We start from the raw sequence: 16,605 nt of genomic DNA on the forward strand, positions 1-16,605 counted from the left end.
AAATAAACAAAAGCACACAGCCTTATAAGTGTTACGTCTTTGAAATCTGTGTTTTAACCCCTACCTCATGCTGTCTTCAAATTACATAGCAAAAACCTGCTGACAGATTCCCTTTAAGAAGAAAGAGTCAATCTACAGTGTACACAGAAAGCTGCCAATCATGGGGGTGGTCAGGGTTATACAGAGCAACATTCTGAGCACTGCTATATCTGCAACAGAGAAAACAGGGATTATATCGAAATGACAGCAAGCAGATCAGCAATCACTGAAATCAGGGTCTCTGCCCCTACATCATGCCACTTTCAGATTATATAGCAAAAACTTGGTATTAGATTCCCTTTAATACGAGACCAAAAAGAAACATCAAAACCGTATTTTTCACTTTTCATCCTTTTACTGGGGTGTCATGAAAATCCTCTCTCTATTTATGGTGCTGGCCAAGTGTACCCAATGGGGTATAAGATAAAGGATGGAAGCCATGTAGAAAAGACTTAGAATCTCCTAATTTTTGACTTAAAGGAGTATTCCCATCTCCAAGATATTACCCCAATATGTAGTAGGTGTAATAATAATAATAATAATATTAGCAAATACCTCCAGTTAGAAATGTAGTATAGTTTTTCTGATTCGCCTTGTCACTTACCCCATGTGCAGGGCATTGCAGTAGCTTAGATATCCATGGTTATGACAAATAATACCCCAATATGTAGTAGGTGTAATAATAATAATAATAATATTAGCAAATACCTCCAGTTAGAAATGTAGTATAGTTTTTCTGATTCGCCTTGTCACTTACCCCATGTGCAGGGCATTGCAGTAGCTTAGATATCCATGGTTATGACAACTAGCAACTAGCTGTCACTATATCAATGGTTATAACCATGGATACCTAAGGCCCTGTAATGCCCTGCACATGAGGAAAGAGACATAGCCAATCAGAAGAACTATACTACATTTCGAATTGGCGCTATTTGCTAATATTATTATTATTAAACCTACTACATATTGGGATAGGATCTTGGCGATGGGAATACCCCTTTAAGCCATGTCTTCAAAATGTTGGGGATTGGTACAAAACCATGAAATCTACAATAAGTATTGCAGCAATATTGATGCCATATTCATTGGTATATCTCTTTTTTTCTCTTTAAGGACACTGTTGGCGGAAGATTTGATGCCACACAAGCTTTTGTTGGAGAATTGAGCCAGTTCAATATCTGGGACCGTGTCCTAAAGTCAGAGGACATAGTCAGTATAGCCAACTGTACCACCAACATGCCAGGAAACATTATACCATGGGCTGATAACAATGTTGATGTGTTTGGGGGTGCAACAAAATTACCCCTGGAGCCATGCGAAGAACGACTGATAGATTTATAGCCAAGACACGATTCCTTTAAGTGCCCAACTCCATGGAGACAATCTCGAATGAGGTTACTTATCCTACAATGCACTTATTTGCTCAGATGATTTTTTTTTTAACCCATGACAAAACAGTTAGTTGTACCAAATCTAGAATTCAGCTCAAAATGCCACAATGGCGTCAGCTATTAGTGCGTAAATCCAGAGTATGACGGTAGCACTTCTATTGGGAGAGCCGCTTCCTTACAGTAACTCTTCATGGCAAAATGATATAAAATATACATATATACTTATATATGGTGGGTTCTAGTGACTAAGGCCATTTTTTTTAATTTTTTCCCACGGGGCACCATTATTGTATTTTTATACTTTCTATTAAAAGTTCTTTTCAATGTGACATTTTATTTAAAATATGTGTATTATGTATCGGTAAGGTGCCCTTTAATGTCTTTTTTTGGGGGGACTTTTTACCAAAACATATTCATCAAAAACTGGAGTATAAAAGTTGCAACTTTTAGAAACACTTTTTTGTTCCCAACAATTAGGAGGAGCTTAATTAGAGGGGCGAGGTCTATTATGGGCATGGTCTATCGGATTCTCTATAATTTATAGTTATATCACTAGAACAACTGCAAAGTTTGCCATTTGCAAAGTAAAGTTTAATCCCTGCTGTCTGCCTCTGGATATATTCACTAGAACATTATTTTTCCCCCCTTGTATCAATTGCCTTTGTCAACCATAATATCAGAACAAAACATTTTGATAACAAATATATTATATTACAGATATATTTATTCAACTTTAATTTACTCCAAAATGATGTAAATAAACTTATTTGGAGATGGATGGGGAAAAAAAAAAACTAAATTTCTACAAATTTCTACTGACTATTTTTTGCCAGAGCTGCTATAAAATAATATGTATAAAATGTTACGAATGCACAAATGTAATGAATTTATGTTATTATAATATATTATATAAAATCTAAATATTAATAATCAAATAATCGAATTGTGAATGTTAAAGGAACCAATCAAATATTGGCTCTTTTTTTTTTTTTTTTTTGTCCGAGGCTCATTGCCTCATCAAAGCCAATATCTGATTGGTTGTATTTCCTGCTAATTAATTAATATTAAGGTGATTATCTGAGATTAGAAAAAGGAGTTTGCTTTTATTCCCAGATGCAGCATCACTCTTGCCCATAGGTAGGAAAAGTGAATGAGACTGGGCTGCAATTCCAGACCGCCTATAGACAGGAGTGGCGCTGTTTCTTTCCTATCTCATAAAAGTCCTTTAATGGCTGCTTATTTTGTGCCTATGTGCACTTGAAATAGATTTCATTATTATTACTAATGTTATCCCATTACGGACTGTAAATGACACATCAATCAGACATGTCACAAGGCTTACAGTGATGGATGGTCAAAGAGTCAAGAGTTAACTCTTGTTGTATACATTGATTAGATGGAGCCCTGTAACAAATGGGTCAGTCATTATGGTTCTAGATTTTGCAACCCAGCGTGGTACTGGTGTTTGTTTCCTTTTCATTGACCCTTGATCCGATCCTCAATCCTTATGTTTGCCGAAAATTGAGTTTCTTTTTTGAGATGAGGGTCTAAGTCTTTGATGTAGAAGTAAAAGGGATGGAGCCAACCAGACCACCAATATTTGGAAGGAACAACTTTTGGATATGATTGCAGTGGATCTATACATCACCATTAAAGTAAATGGGAGTTACAGAAACTAGAGACCCCGTCCATCGGCCAGAAATCTGTGACCTCTAGACAGAAGCCCGGAGAATTTCATCCTGCCTAACAGTTCTTCTTTTTGATTAGCCGGCAACCTGACGTGATGTCATCGTTGTGGTGTGACGTCATGCCAGGCCGGCGATCCAAAAAAAGAGCCATGGATGCCATCAGGAAATAGGTTGGTTCTCAAGTTTCCTGTCCAGTGACCACAGATTACTCACATTGGTGCTGAACCGGGTCCTGTGAATCAATTCACACCAACTCTCTCAGAAACCAAGCAAATTTTCCCAATGATATGTTTCTCTGACTTTGGGGAGAGTCAGACGGCCGGACAAAGATCACAACGCAATGCTTGGACTGACCGTCGACTCCCTACAGGAGCGTGTCAGCCTCATGTATTCCTATGCAGCTGTCATGCTTGGGTCGCGATAGCTGACAGCCAGTCCGAACATTGCGTTGTGATCCTCTTCCAAGTTATACACCCGTGTGATTCTCCCCTTACATTGTTTTTCTGTCCATCCATTGATTTCGCCCTGAAACACATCCTTTTTAATAGCTGGCGGTTCCATCAATGTGACTCTTATGCTGTGTCTGATATTGAAAAACCCTATTTAAGCCATTTAAGCCATCGTTGGCTCTTGTTAAACCTGGACTTTACCAATAATTATGGTTTGTCACAAATCTTTGCACTTAGTTAATTTGTCTGTCTCCAAGATACAGCCATATATCAAGAGCTAGATAGTTTCTAGAATGAAATTAAAAGCTGGAGGTCAACGGGGTTGGAGGTCTACCGGGTTGGAGGTCTACCGGGGTTCTCTATACCTGCAGCAAAAGCTTTGGGAATCGTTTCCATTCAGGAGCAAAGCAAGAATAACTTTGACAAATATAACTTTATTCCGATAAGTGTATATTAAATGAAAACATAATACTGCTACAATAATGTAGAAGACGTTTATCATGTTCATCGCTGCGGTATTCTTTCTCGGGATCATTACACTGACAGTTGTAATAAGCTGTGAATAGGAATGGGCAATAGAATTGCTATTAGTATTTCTAATGTTTCCTCTTTGATTTAAGGAGCTGTTAATGCATTACTCAAGTAGCAAAAAAATATTCCTTAAACTCCGCATAACGTGATATAGTGGTTAATGATCATTCCATCTCATTATTCAGCATAGTGTTTGTGCAACCATTTTTTTTGCTAGAGAGAAGGAACAGACTCACCGTATAGTTTATGTCTCCATTAATGCCCTACAATAATGGCATTGAATAAACAGATCATAGCTTATGTAGTGCAGAACTAGTCCACCTTCAGTAACTTAAAGGGGTTTTCCCACAAATTACATTTTAATCAATAGATCTTGGATTAATAACACAATTGGATGAGTTAAAAAATGTTCCTGTGCTGAGATAATCTTATAAATGTGCCCCTGCTGTGTACTGTGTAATGGCCGTGTCTGACCGTACAGGGACATGGTCTGATCATACCACATCTCCTGGACAGGGGAAGAAGCAAAAGAGTATACAGGCAGGACACAAGGGGATCACAGCTGATTGTTTTTGTGAGGCACTGCCTGTTTTACAGCAATATTTTACTTTAAAGAAAGAATCATTTGTGATCTCCTACTGTCCTGTCTGTATCCTCTCTTTTGCTTCCTCCCCTGCCCAGAAGATGTGGTATGATCAGACCATGTTCCTGTACGGTCAGACACAGACATTACACAGTACACAGCAGGGGCACATTTATAAGATTATCTCAGCACAGGAACATTTTTTTAAAACACATCCAATTGTTAAACGCATTATTATTCGAAGATCTATTGATTAAAATGTTGATTAAAATTAACTTTGTCCATGGGAAAACCCCTTTAAGCCAATCAGGTAGCAATGTATTGGAAGACTCCAACTTGTACGTGACGCCAAGAGATTGACATGTGGTTACCTTTAAGGCTGACTTTTTATAAAGCATCACTCATTCACAATCTTTCCTGCCAAAAAAGGTGAAAAACCATGTGAGACGAAAAAGTAGTCTTTTCCATAGGGAATAAATCATTGTAATTAGATCTGGTATATTTGATTACTTATGCCTGTGCTATTATAAGCAATTTGGCAATTCGTTTAAAGAGTAACTCAACTTTTATCATGGTTTTTTATATTTGGATCCCCTTTAATTACAAGCAGATCGGCAGTGGTCCAAGTCCTGAAACACACACCGATCACGATCACTCAGAAAACTCCCAAAAAGTCTGTAGCTCAGGCGTGAGGAATTGCTCCCTGAGCATGCACACAGAGCACACAGAGCTCACAGAGCATGGTACGGATTCAATAGAAAGCCCAGGCTACAAAGCTCATGCTTACCATTAAATCGGTACTCTGCTCTGTGTGCAACCAAATCATGGTTGGCTGGGTAATCCCTTACATTTAAAAAGTGAGACTTTTAGTAAAGTATTTAAATCGACAGAATTAAAGGGGATGCCCACTTTGGACAGCTAATTTTTATTACTCCACTAGGGAATTAATACATTTGATAATTTAAAGGGAAGGTTGTATGATCAGGACCCCCATCTGTTGGCCAGTGGGTAGAGAGACTACAAAGAGTCTTTCTTGCTCTGAAGGACCTGTCCTTATTTTAAATGGGCACGGTGTAATGCATAATTTTTCCCTTGGTGGTGCTGCAGGGAAATTGAACACCTACTGATCACTTATAGATGATCATTGGGGATTCTACAATTATTATAAGGCTAGGGTCACAAGAACGTATATTCTCTCTATTCTGTTTCCTGATCAGATTTCGATCACAGTGTGATCCGATTCTTTCGGATGAGAAGATGGAGAAAAAAATTTCCATTCTGTCAGTCCGTGGAAATCGGACTGCACTCAGATGTTATCCGAGCGCAGTCTAATGTTTTCTCATTGACTTGCATGGCCGAGTGCGATCCAAATATCGGATCCAACTTGGACATGCTGCAATTTTTTCCTTGGGCTGACTCGGTTAGAGGAAAAAAATTGGACATGTGCACGGCCCCATAGACTAGACTAACATTGGTCCAAGTGCGATCCGATGTTTTGTCGAATCACATTTGGAAAATGCGCACGAGCCCTTATTATTATTTATTCCATCACCATAACAGAGAACCCCTATATGTCAGACTCCTAGAATATGGCTTTATTATTAATTGGAGAAAATGTACCATAGACAAAGAATTGAAAGAAAAAGCTTTTAAGATGCAGAAATGGTCTCATGCTAGTTATGTTTGGCATTCTACTCACATCCTTCATCCTTTTTTTCCATCTCTAATTTTTTTTTCTAGTGGATTAAACTTTGACGTCTTTGCTGTAAAAGGCCAACAATGAGCCAGTGCCAAAGTCCCTTTATGCTTGCCGCATATAAATATGTACATGGTATCATTTCAGTGATAAAAATGCATTGAATTGTTTTTCTACAGGGATTTGTTCGTCAGTGTGCTAGATTACCTATTATCATATGCTGTATGATATGTTCCAGAACCATTACAGGCTTGATGGAAAACATGGTGCAAGTAACACATGTATCTGGTGGAAGACAATGCTAGCTTTGTGCGGTGGGACCCTCGGTGCATGGATCTGAGGGGTTCCTATTCATTCTTGGTGCCCCTTTGCCACCTACACTGGGACCATAAGAATGAAAAGGTTTCAACTTGGCCAACTTCTAGGTGTACGCGTTACACACCCAACAGAGACCAGAACCCTCTTGATTTTCCTCCATCCGTAGGAAGACTGAAGTATGATCTTCCCCCTTTCAAAGCCATTGGCTAAGCATCAATACCAAGAGTGAAGAGAAACCCTCCAGAAAGTGGGGTAAAAGACCTTGTTTTGCCTGTGGTTAATTTTCTAGGTCCTTGAGTCCAATGAACATTTAATCAGTGTGATACTTTCCGATATGACGTTCCTGTCTATGTAACAGATGGTCTTGATTCCTTTGGAAGCCTCTGTGACAGATGTAATAAGGCGATACATAGCTGGTTACGTTGATATTAGAATGTACTGTAGTTATTTGCACCATGTTATTAGGTAAGCCATTTAATTTCTATTGTTGTGTTTTACTAATGTGCTTTCTTCGCAATGAATGGATACTGCCTAAAAGGTCTATTTGTCTTAAAGACAACATTTGGCACTTGATGGTAACCTCTACTCCCATAGAAATTGGTACCTTCTATGGTACCCTCTACTCTACATAGAGATTGGTAACCTCTATGGTTCCTCTACTCTACATAGAGATTGGTACCATCCATGGTACCCTCCACTTGCCATACTAGTAACATACAATACATACTTGCTGCAGTCATGGTGTTGGAGGAAACCTTTTCTGATAGCGTTCCTGTGGTCAGACCCCCATCAATCAAACATTTATCAAATCTTGAATTTTGGTTCCAGAAAATTGTCTCCTAAGAGTTTCAATGACTTTATAAAGATCCACAACCAATCTCTTCTGGAAATTGGGGATGACCATGGATTCCACCTGTGTGATCTTCCTTAACTAGTCACTACTAGAGATGAGGAAATGTTCTTCTCCATTGGTTTTAGATAAGGTTTTGCTGCCAATTCCTAACCTGATGAATCCATTCTAGGTGTCTCCACCAGCTAAGTCTTTATCTCTTGGGTGATGTTTATTGGGATCATTTCTAATATGGGTCTAGAGGATCCATAGAATAGGCTATCACTACTTGATTGGTGGGAGTCCAACACCTGGTATCCCAGCTGGTCATTAGAACATTTCGAGTTAAGCCTTAATACTTGGCACAATGACATATACCGTGTTTCCCCGAAAGTAAGACAGTGTCTTACTTTCTTTTTATCCCCAAAAGCCCCACTATGTCTTACTTTCGGGGTATGTCTTACATTGGAAAAAAATTGTCGAATTTTTTGTTTTAACCATAAAATTAACATTTATTAACAACCTGAACAGTATTGTATTCACCACAAAACAGTTTTATAAAAGGAAGTGCCAAAAATGTCTTGTTACAACATTGCATAACATGTAAAACAATGAAAAATGGTAAAAACGAACAGTGGAATACTGGAAGATAAAACAGATTTATTCCATGACAACCATGTCATCATCCTCAGGAATATCATCATAAACATCCACACTCTTAGGTTCCTGTGGATTTTCTTGGGACTCTCGGGACGACATTTCTTGCCGAATCATTGGCCCATATTTCTCATGGGTAGCAACGGCACTGTCCTGAAATGAGCAGGCTTTGTCCAGGTAGCCAGCTCGCAGTGCATTTGCAACGCAGGTGTTAGTGATCTTATTCCAAGAATTCTTCACCCAGTTAACAATCTCTGACAGTCTGGGCTTCACAAAGTTCCCACGTACATTTCTCTCCATTCGGTTTTCAATGTAGTCATTGATTTCCACACGCAGATAGTCCTTGAACGGCTTGTTAATGGCGATATTGAGAGTCTGAAGATAAGCAGTCATCCCTGCAGGAATCATGATTTGGTCGATTCTCCGCTCATGAAGGAAGTTTTTCATGGTTTTGGCGCGGTGTGTGCTGGCTGCATCCCAGATCAGCATCCCTCTTTTGTTCCCGCGCATTACAAGCGGCAGCATTAAATCAAGCCACTTTCTTATAACATCTTGTGTGGCCCAGGCTTTTTCAGTTTCCAGCACATAAATGCCAGAAACCCGCTCAATCTTCTCCTTTTTGCCCTTTGCAATGAGTAGCGGTGTTGCTTTAGTGCCATCCAGACGAATCGTTAAAATGCAGGTGACACGTGCACTTTCATAAGCGGTGGAGGGAACGTACACTGAGGAGGCACCTCGTTGATCAATGGTGGTTTGAGCTGCTTGGCCCATGAACACGGCAGTTTCGTCCATGGCGATCATGTTGCAAAGACTATTTAGAGAAGTCAATGTCATCCACAAACTTCTTGTAGGCTAATGCACGTTTAACAATCTCAGCATCTTCCAACCTAAAGAGGGTTGTGGATCTTCTCAAAGACAGGTCATTGCGTTCAAGAAAGTTATCCACCCAGTGCTGTGATGCCTTGAATTGTTCAGGGGAAATGTCAAACTGTGGCGACACTGCAAGGGCATATTCCTGAATCTGAGCCCTGGTCACCACCAATGTCTTTGCTCTCCTGTCTGCAACCCACTCAGAGACTAGGCTTTCCAGCTCTGTATACATTGGTTGCCGACCACATCCAATCTTGCGCTTTTTAGCCATTCCGCTCTCCACTTTTTCACTCAGGTTAGTGTATTCTGCACGCCATTTTTGGACCAGTCGGTGATCCAACATTTTCTCCTTGCAGAACTGCACTACATTTTTGCCCCAAGATTCTTCGACAATCGCTTTTTTATACTCCACGTTGTAACTCTTCCTTTTACCACTGGAACCGGAAGCGCTCATGTCTAGGGCCTAAAATATAGCATACGGTATAAGCACTGCTTGTATCACAGTCTCCCATGGGGTTACAGCCCCATACAGTATCCCACACCGCCTTCCATAGGGTTACAGCTCCATACAGTATCCCACACAGCGTGTTTTTGTATGTTGTCCTGATGGACCACGGAAAACATTACTGCTGCTCCCGCGGCCTCCACATCCCTCCGCTCATCCCGCTCTAACCGTCCGCATCCCGCAGTTAAAGGGGCACTGACAGCTAAAAAAACTGTGTAAAATGTGTTTTTTTAGTGTATATGCATTTTACCTTCTGTGACGGGCGGGGGGGAGGTTTCTTTGGAGTAGGGACGTGCATAGGCGCGTCCTAAGCCGTCAAACAGCTCATGTGGGCACAGCAAAGTGCAAACCTGTACCTATACCTGTATCTAACCCAGTGTGATACAGTACCACCTGCTGTATTTAATCCAGTGTGACACCTGCTGATACCCACTGGGTTACATACAGCAGATGATACCCCAGTATGCCAGTGTGTATGTTTTACTTTTGTAATACTGTGTGCATTACCGTATTTTAAGCAGGACAAGTGCAGGGGACGGCGCGGTGACGTATGGAGAGGGGAACGGCGCAGGCGTGGGTCAGACGGAGGCGGCAGACGCGGTGACGTATGGAGGGGGGGCGGCGCGGAAGTGGGCAGGAGGCGGCGCTCATTTGAATCAGGAGGCGGCAGACGCAGTGACGTATGGAGGGGGGGCGGCGCGGAAGTGGGCAGGAGGCGGCGCGCAGCTAGATGAGAGGGAGACGGCCGTGTTTCCCCGAAAGTAAGACATATGTCTTACTTTCGGGGTACGGCTTATATTAGCCGACCCCCCCTGAAACCCCCGATATGTCTTACAATCGGGGGTGTCTTACTTTCGGGGAAACACGGTATGGATTAGATGCTGTGCTTCGAGTAAAGAGAACCTGTTAGCCAAAAGTGGGTTGGATGTGGTCCCCACACTCTTATCACACTTAGTCTGCTTTGATTGATGTTCTGTAGGATGTTATTGTTGGCAGAGTGGGCGTGTTTAGTCTCGGCTACAGCTCCGCCCAGATGACTTTTAGAGAGTCATCTTAACCAATCAATATCTTCATCCTGCTAAAACACATTTTTACAGAAAACATCTGAATAGGTATTTATGAGCTCCATAGCATCTTGCCTACATGGCTTATTATCAATATTTTTGCCGACAGGTTCCCTTTAAAGCACTCCAATGCCCCAGGAATTGGACTCTCATCAATAAATCCATATTGTCATTTCCTAAGGATTTTTAAGTTATTGAAAAACCTTACAGAAATGGGTCCAAAGTGGTGGTACAACCTCTATGATGTCCATGTGCCCTTATAGGTCATATGGACAGGGGGGATTCTAATTGGACAACTCCTTAAAGTTTACAAAGTGACAACTTTTGCAAGCTATTGTTGAATGGCAAGTAAGAAAAGCTCGAATATTTCAGATATTTGTATGGGAGTTGTATTCCTTACGACTATTTTGTTCCAAAAGTTGTCTTTCCCTGTTATATGGGTATATATATATATATATTGTATGAGAACTACAGAGAGTAGAAACATGGCAGGGAACGAGAAAGATTTCTACTGTTGTATAATATTTATTTTCTTATGTGTATGTAATGTACATTGATCCCCCACAGAGGTAATCTGCCTTTGTAGATATAGGTCAGATTTTATAAATGGTATGAAGCCGATCTTCAGATGTTTTAATTAAAGATGCAGAATCGGAAAATTGTGTTTTAATTGTGTGCTGCTAATTATACTAAAGTGTTTGCTATATTGTTTTTCATGATGCCTTAGCTTATAAAATCTCACTGCAAAGTGATCGTTACTCTCCTTCTTTTATGGATTTCCTTCTTCTTGTGTCAGCGCTCTACATGTTCTTATTTTAGTGATAGTTTAAATGCGATTTCTATATTCTCATGCCTGACCTGCATACACATGATATTAAATATTTATGCTCATGCATATGTAAACCTCCAGTCATCCGCTTTCTTGGAGATGTTTGCTAGTTCTGTCAGCGCCGGAACGGAGGGAACGTTTTCTATGTCGAAGGAAAGATTTTCCGTAGGAGATAAAACGTTCAATATACAAGTGCCGAATCTGTTGACGGTGTGCAGATGTTGACCCAGTTGTCCACCATGGACATTGCCAAATATCTTTGGGGCTGGCTTTTTGGCAAAACTTGGCTTTTCTTCACTCTTTGTAAAGATTCTGTTCACTGCCCTTTGGGATTTTGATACTTAGGTGGTACTGCTGTCAGGGGTCCAGGGACAAAGTAAGGTGATGCAACCATTTGCTAGCGACCCGTCCCTACATCACATCTATGAAATCTCACCATGGCCTCAGTTCATCAAAGCGATTACTGCTGAATTATGTCGTAAATCGCTTTGAAAAGCTGTAAAATTTGAGTGATGCAGAAAATTTGCAAGCCAGTTTTGTCCAGCTTCGACAAAATGGGCAGAGCTTGGGTGGAATGGGAGCCTGATGGCTCATCAAATTCACGACAAGCTGTGGCATGCTTTACGTCAAAAATCTTACACTGATTGGAGTAAGGTTTGTGGTGTGGTGCGCCACTTTTCAGACGTGCCTGATTCATTAAAAAGCTTGTACTTCTTAATGAATCAGGCGCCTCTGACACCAACATGCCCCCTCATCATGACCATCATGAACAATACCAGTCTGGATAAATCAAGGCCTATGGGTCCAAAAATGGTTCTCTTCACTTCATAAAAGATGACTCAAACCCCAATAGTATTCTCTTCCACTTAAACATAGAATGTTAGAATTGGAAGGGACCTCCAGGGTCATCTGGTCCAACCCCCTGCTCAATGCAGGATTTACTAAACCATCTCAGACAGATGTCTGTCCAGCCTCTGTTTGAAGACTTCCATTGAAGGAGAACTCACCACCTCTCAAGGTCGTCTGTTCCCCTCACTGATCACCCTCACTGTCAAAAAGTTTTTTTCTAATATCTAATCTGTATCTTCTCCCTTTCAGTTTCATCTCATTACTTCTAGTCTTTCTTTCTGCGAATGACAATGAAGCTGATCCCCTCTATACTTCCACATAGGTCCGCAAAATATTACGTATAGGCCTCAGAGGCAGGGGCAGACATATCACTAGTGCAGCCCAAAAGGTAAGGGGACCCATTTCCACCTCAAAAACAGGTGTAATCGGGCATTATGATGAGCTATTGGGCTAGAAAGGGCCCATATATTGTTCTTACATGGGGGCCCTCTTCTGTCTGTGTCCGCCCCTGCTCAGATACATAAAGATCATCAAGTCTGGGGAAGAACCAGTAGCCTCTCACTAATGGCTTTGATCCACAGAATTGGTGTTGAGGGCATTTTTTGCTAATGAGGCAAGACACAGTATCTTGCCACAAGATGTCTAAACTGCACTTCAACACTTATAGTAACAACAGTAATAGTTATACAATAACTATATTCTGGCACCAATAAGGTCATGGAGGCACCAGAAGGTATTATTAATGTATGGCGGCATTATTAATATGGTGGCACTAAGGGGCATTAAAAAAATAAAGAAGCTTAAGAGGTCATCATTGATATATGATGGTCCAACGAGACATTATCAAGACACAAAAAGGGCAGTAATATTATATTATATGGTACCAGAGGGGGCATTATTAATATACAGTGACACAAAGGGGGCATTAATAAATGGCAACACAAAGGGACAGTATTAATACAGTATGTAGTAGCACATGGATGCAATAATATATGGTGGCTCAAGGGAATCTGTGTATATACAGTATATACACATATTCTGTATGAACCAAGGCATCCAAGTTATTGCATAGGGAACCCAGATCCAGAATTAGCCTTGGGGCCATGTGACTTTAGTTACTCCTCTGTACCTCTTGACAATATAAATCAAGAAATGCTATAAGGACCCCACCCCCCCAAGCCAGATTTCCTTTAAACTAATCTGTGAGTAGGATCAACCCTCCTAAGCCGTCTAAATGGGCATGTAGGTCATAGGAAGCTGAATAAAATGATAACTTTATATCTGCGATCCGATGTCTTATACCCGAGAAATCCATGTTTCTCTTATTATGTAAATGAGCTGTTAAGATCTATGGGCCGGACATAGATCTCCCTGAGAATCTGCCTCCAGAGCTTATATTAAATGTAAGAGGGAGCGTTACTAGTGTGATACATGCAGTGACTGACAGTCTACTCTCCTGATTTCACTGCAGAGGTGAGTATGATTATATCTTACACAGTACAGCAGAGCTGAACTTTGTCTAATTACAAACACATTTGCAGTTGTAGCTGTCCTCTCACAGTGCTTTCTGCTCTGTTGTATTTCTCTACCCCCATTCTGGCTGAAAGCTAAAGCACTATGAGAGGACAACTGTAGCCTCAAATGTGTTTGTAATGAAACAAAGCTCAGCTCTGCTGTGTTAAATCTGATCATACTGCAGAGCTGTGTGTGATTATAAGAGCAAAGTCAGTCATTACATGTCTCACACTGGTAACTCCCCCTGTCATTTACAATAAGCTCTGGAGGCAGATTCTTGGGGAGATCTATAGCCCCACCCATAGATCTTAACACCTCATTTACATATTAATAAAAAATGTGGATTTCTCTGGAATAAGACATCGGATCGCAGATATCAAGGTATCACTTTATTCAGCTTCCTATGACCTACATGCCCATATAGACGGCTTAGGAGGGACAATCCTACTGACAGATTCTCTTTAAGTGCACTAATTAATGGGAGAGAATCTTTGCATTTGATAAATGTATTCCTTAATACAATAAGCGTGATTTAAAGTGCACAAGAGCAAATAGTGCAGTGAAAAAAAAAAATTTCCATCTACAAGGTGAGATTTATTTATAATGGGATTCACCATCTATTTAGTATTCAGTGGGAATAGCATACAATAACTAAAGTATCATACATAATGCTATGAAACAATGCCATGCTCATTATTAAGTTGTAGGATTTAGAAAATGCAAATATATGTGTACTACGACGAAGACTTTACAAAGCTTCTCAAGTGTGGTTATATCTTAAAAGGACCCAGGGGACCATACTGGAAAGGTCCGCAGACGGCATAATGAACAACTCCAACTGTGCATTTTACTACTAATTAATGTCAGCAGCTTTGTGAAGTCAGATAATAATCTGTTCAATGTTCAGTTATTATCATTTATAAAGAACCAACATATTGGCCATGGATTGTCCCCATTAAAGGGATATTTCAGTCTAAGCAAGTCCAATCGAGCGGCCGCTTGTCAATCAGCAAAGGGGCAGGGGCGCAACAGGGCAATGAGTTTGGGCCGTGCCAAGCACCCACATTTGCCCAAGGATTAAAGATCATTTTCTACACAATTAAAGCTAAGAAAACTAAACAACAGGCATGATTGTTTTAGGCGCTAAGTCCCCTAAACTCCTTTTAATATTTTCCACTAAAGTGATTTTTTTTTGAGGCTGAAGAATTTAAACTTTTTTTTTAGATTAAATATTTAAAGACTATCAGGATAGAAAACTGTAGATTCCTGTAAGATGATAAAGATGCCACTTTCCCTTACTATAATATATCACAAGGTTTTTGTAGTCATTAACGTATTTTTTGAATTGCAAGATGCACTTTTTTCCTCCAAATTGGGGAAGAAAATGAGGGTGCGTCTTATAATCCGAAAGTAGTTTACCCGGGGTCGACGGCGGTGGAGCGGGGTCACAGTAGCCATTAGATGCTGGCACCGGTGAGCAGAGTCCCCTTTCCCATTCAGTTCCCAGCGGTGGACTTCGGGAAAATGTCTGCCAGAGGTGGCACATGCGCAGATTGACATCTCGGGAAACAAGATTTTCCCGAAGCCCACCACAGGGAACTGAATGGGAAAAGGGACTCCGTTTACTGGTGCTGATATCTAATGAGCACCCAGACACCGTAGCATCGCTCCACTCCTGCCACCGACCTTCTGAAGCAGCAACCCTGCCTCCTGTGACCCCGCTCCACCGCCGACAACACCCCATAAGCTACTGTTAAAACGGACTAAAAGATGTACCACCATTTTATTAAAAAAATATATATATTTCCTATTTTCCTTCCCAAAACATTGGGGTACGTCTTATAGTCCAGTGCGTCTTATAATCTGCAAAATACAGAATTATATAAACTTACAATTAATAAAATTTAAAGAGGACCTTTCACCAAATTTTTCCTGCTGAGCTGCACACACCATGTAATAATAGCTGCAGAGCGGAATAAAAATTTTTGCTTTTCATTTTGCTTCTCCATTGCGGAAATATTAGCCATTAAAGTATATGACACCTAATAAGTTAACTTTTGCTAAGTCCAAGTAGGCATTGGATCAGATAGAACCTCATACAGGGAGAAGAAGTACAAGCTCCCAGTGACAAGTATCTAAAAACATCCACTTGGACTTAAGAAATGTTAATACTTTGATTGCTAATATCTCTGCAACAGAGAGGCGAAATAACAAAAGAAAGCAAAAAAGTTTTATCACTATTACATAGGATATTCAGCACAATATGAAAAGTTTGATGAAAGGCCCCCTTTAAAGGGAATCTGTCAGCAGGTTTTTGCTATGTAATCTGAAGACAGCATGAGGTAGGGGTTAAAACACAGATTTCAGCGATGCCTCTCTTATCAAGCTCCATGTTTTTGTTTCCTTGCAATGATTGTTTTAGCACCAGGAGTTTATCAGAGCGAGCCTCCTTGTCTGACACGCCCCCTCCTGTGATAAGCACCTCACTGTCTATAGACATTGTACATACAGAGTCTGGAGTGGGCGGGGTTAGCTTCCTCAGCTCTGCTTCATGCTGTATCTAAAAACTCTGATTGCGTCAGACCTTTTGCACCCAAAAACCTAAGTGATACATTGTTGGATTCAGCTTCTCTTTGCCTACATCAGGCTGCTCTCAGATGAGGTAGCAAAAACCTGCTGACAGATTCCTTTAATAAAAATATGGAATTCTCGATTTTTATAGATAATGGGGAAAAACAATTTTTGAGCATATAGGGCAAGCAAAACTCATTAGAAACATAACGATTTGAAAT

General features: G+C 40.5%; 1 protein-coding gene across 1 annotated transcript in view; it reads left to right on the forward strand.

The window, feature by feature from the left end:
* Nucleotides 1–4,560, forward strand: part of NPTX2 (neuronal pentraxin 2) — a 46,576-nt gene extending 42,016 nt beyond the window's left edge. The window contains exon 5 of the mRNA XM_073648012.1: nt 1,153–4,560. Coding sequence (XP_073504113.1) covers nt 1,153–1,380 — 228 coding nt within the window. The 3' untranslated portion in view covers nt 1,381–4,560. The remainder of the gene's footprint in view (nt 1–1,152) is intronic.
* The last annotated feature ends 12,045 nt before the right edge of the window (nt 4,561–16,605 follow it).

This window comes from Phyllobates terribilis, unplaced genomic scaffold, assembly GCF_046119375.1.
Source record: "Phyllobates terribilis strain yellow unplaced genomic scaffold, ASM4611937v1 Scaffold_9__5_contigs__length_417890890, whole genome shotgun sequence".
Lineage (NCBI taxonomy): Eukaryota > Metazoa > Chordata > Amphibia > Anura > Dendrobatidae > Phyllobates > Phyllobates terribilis.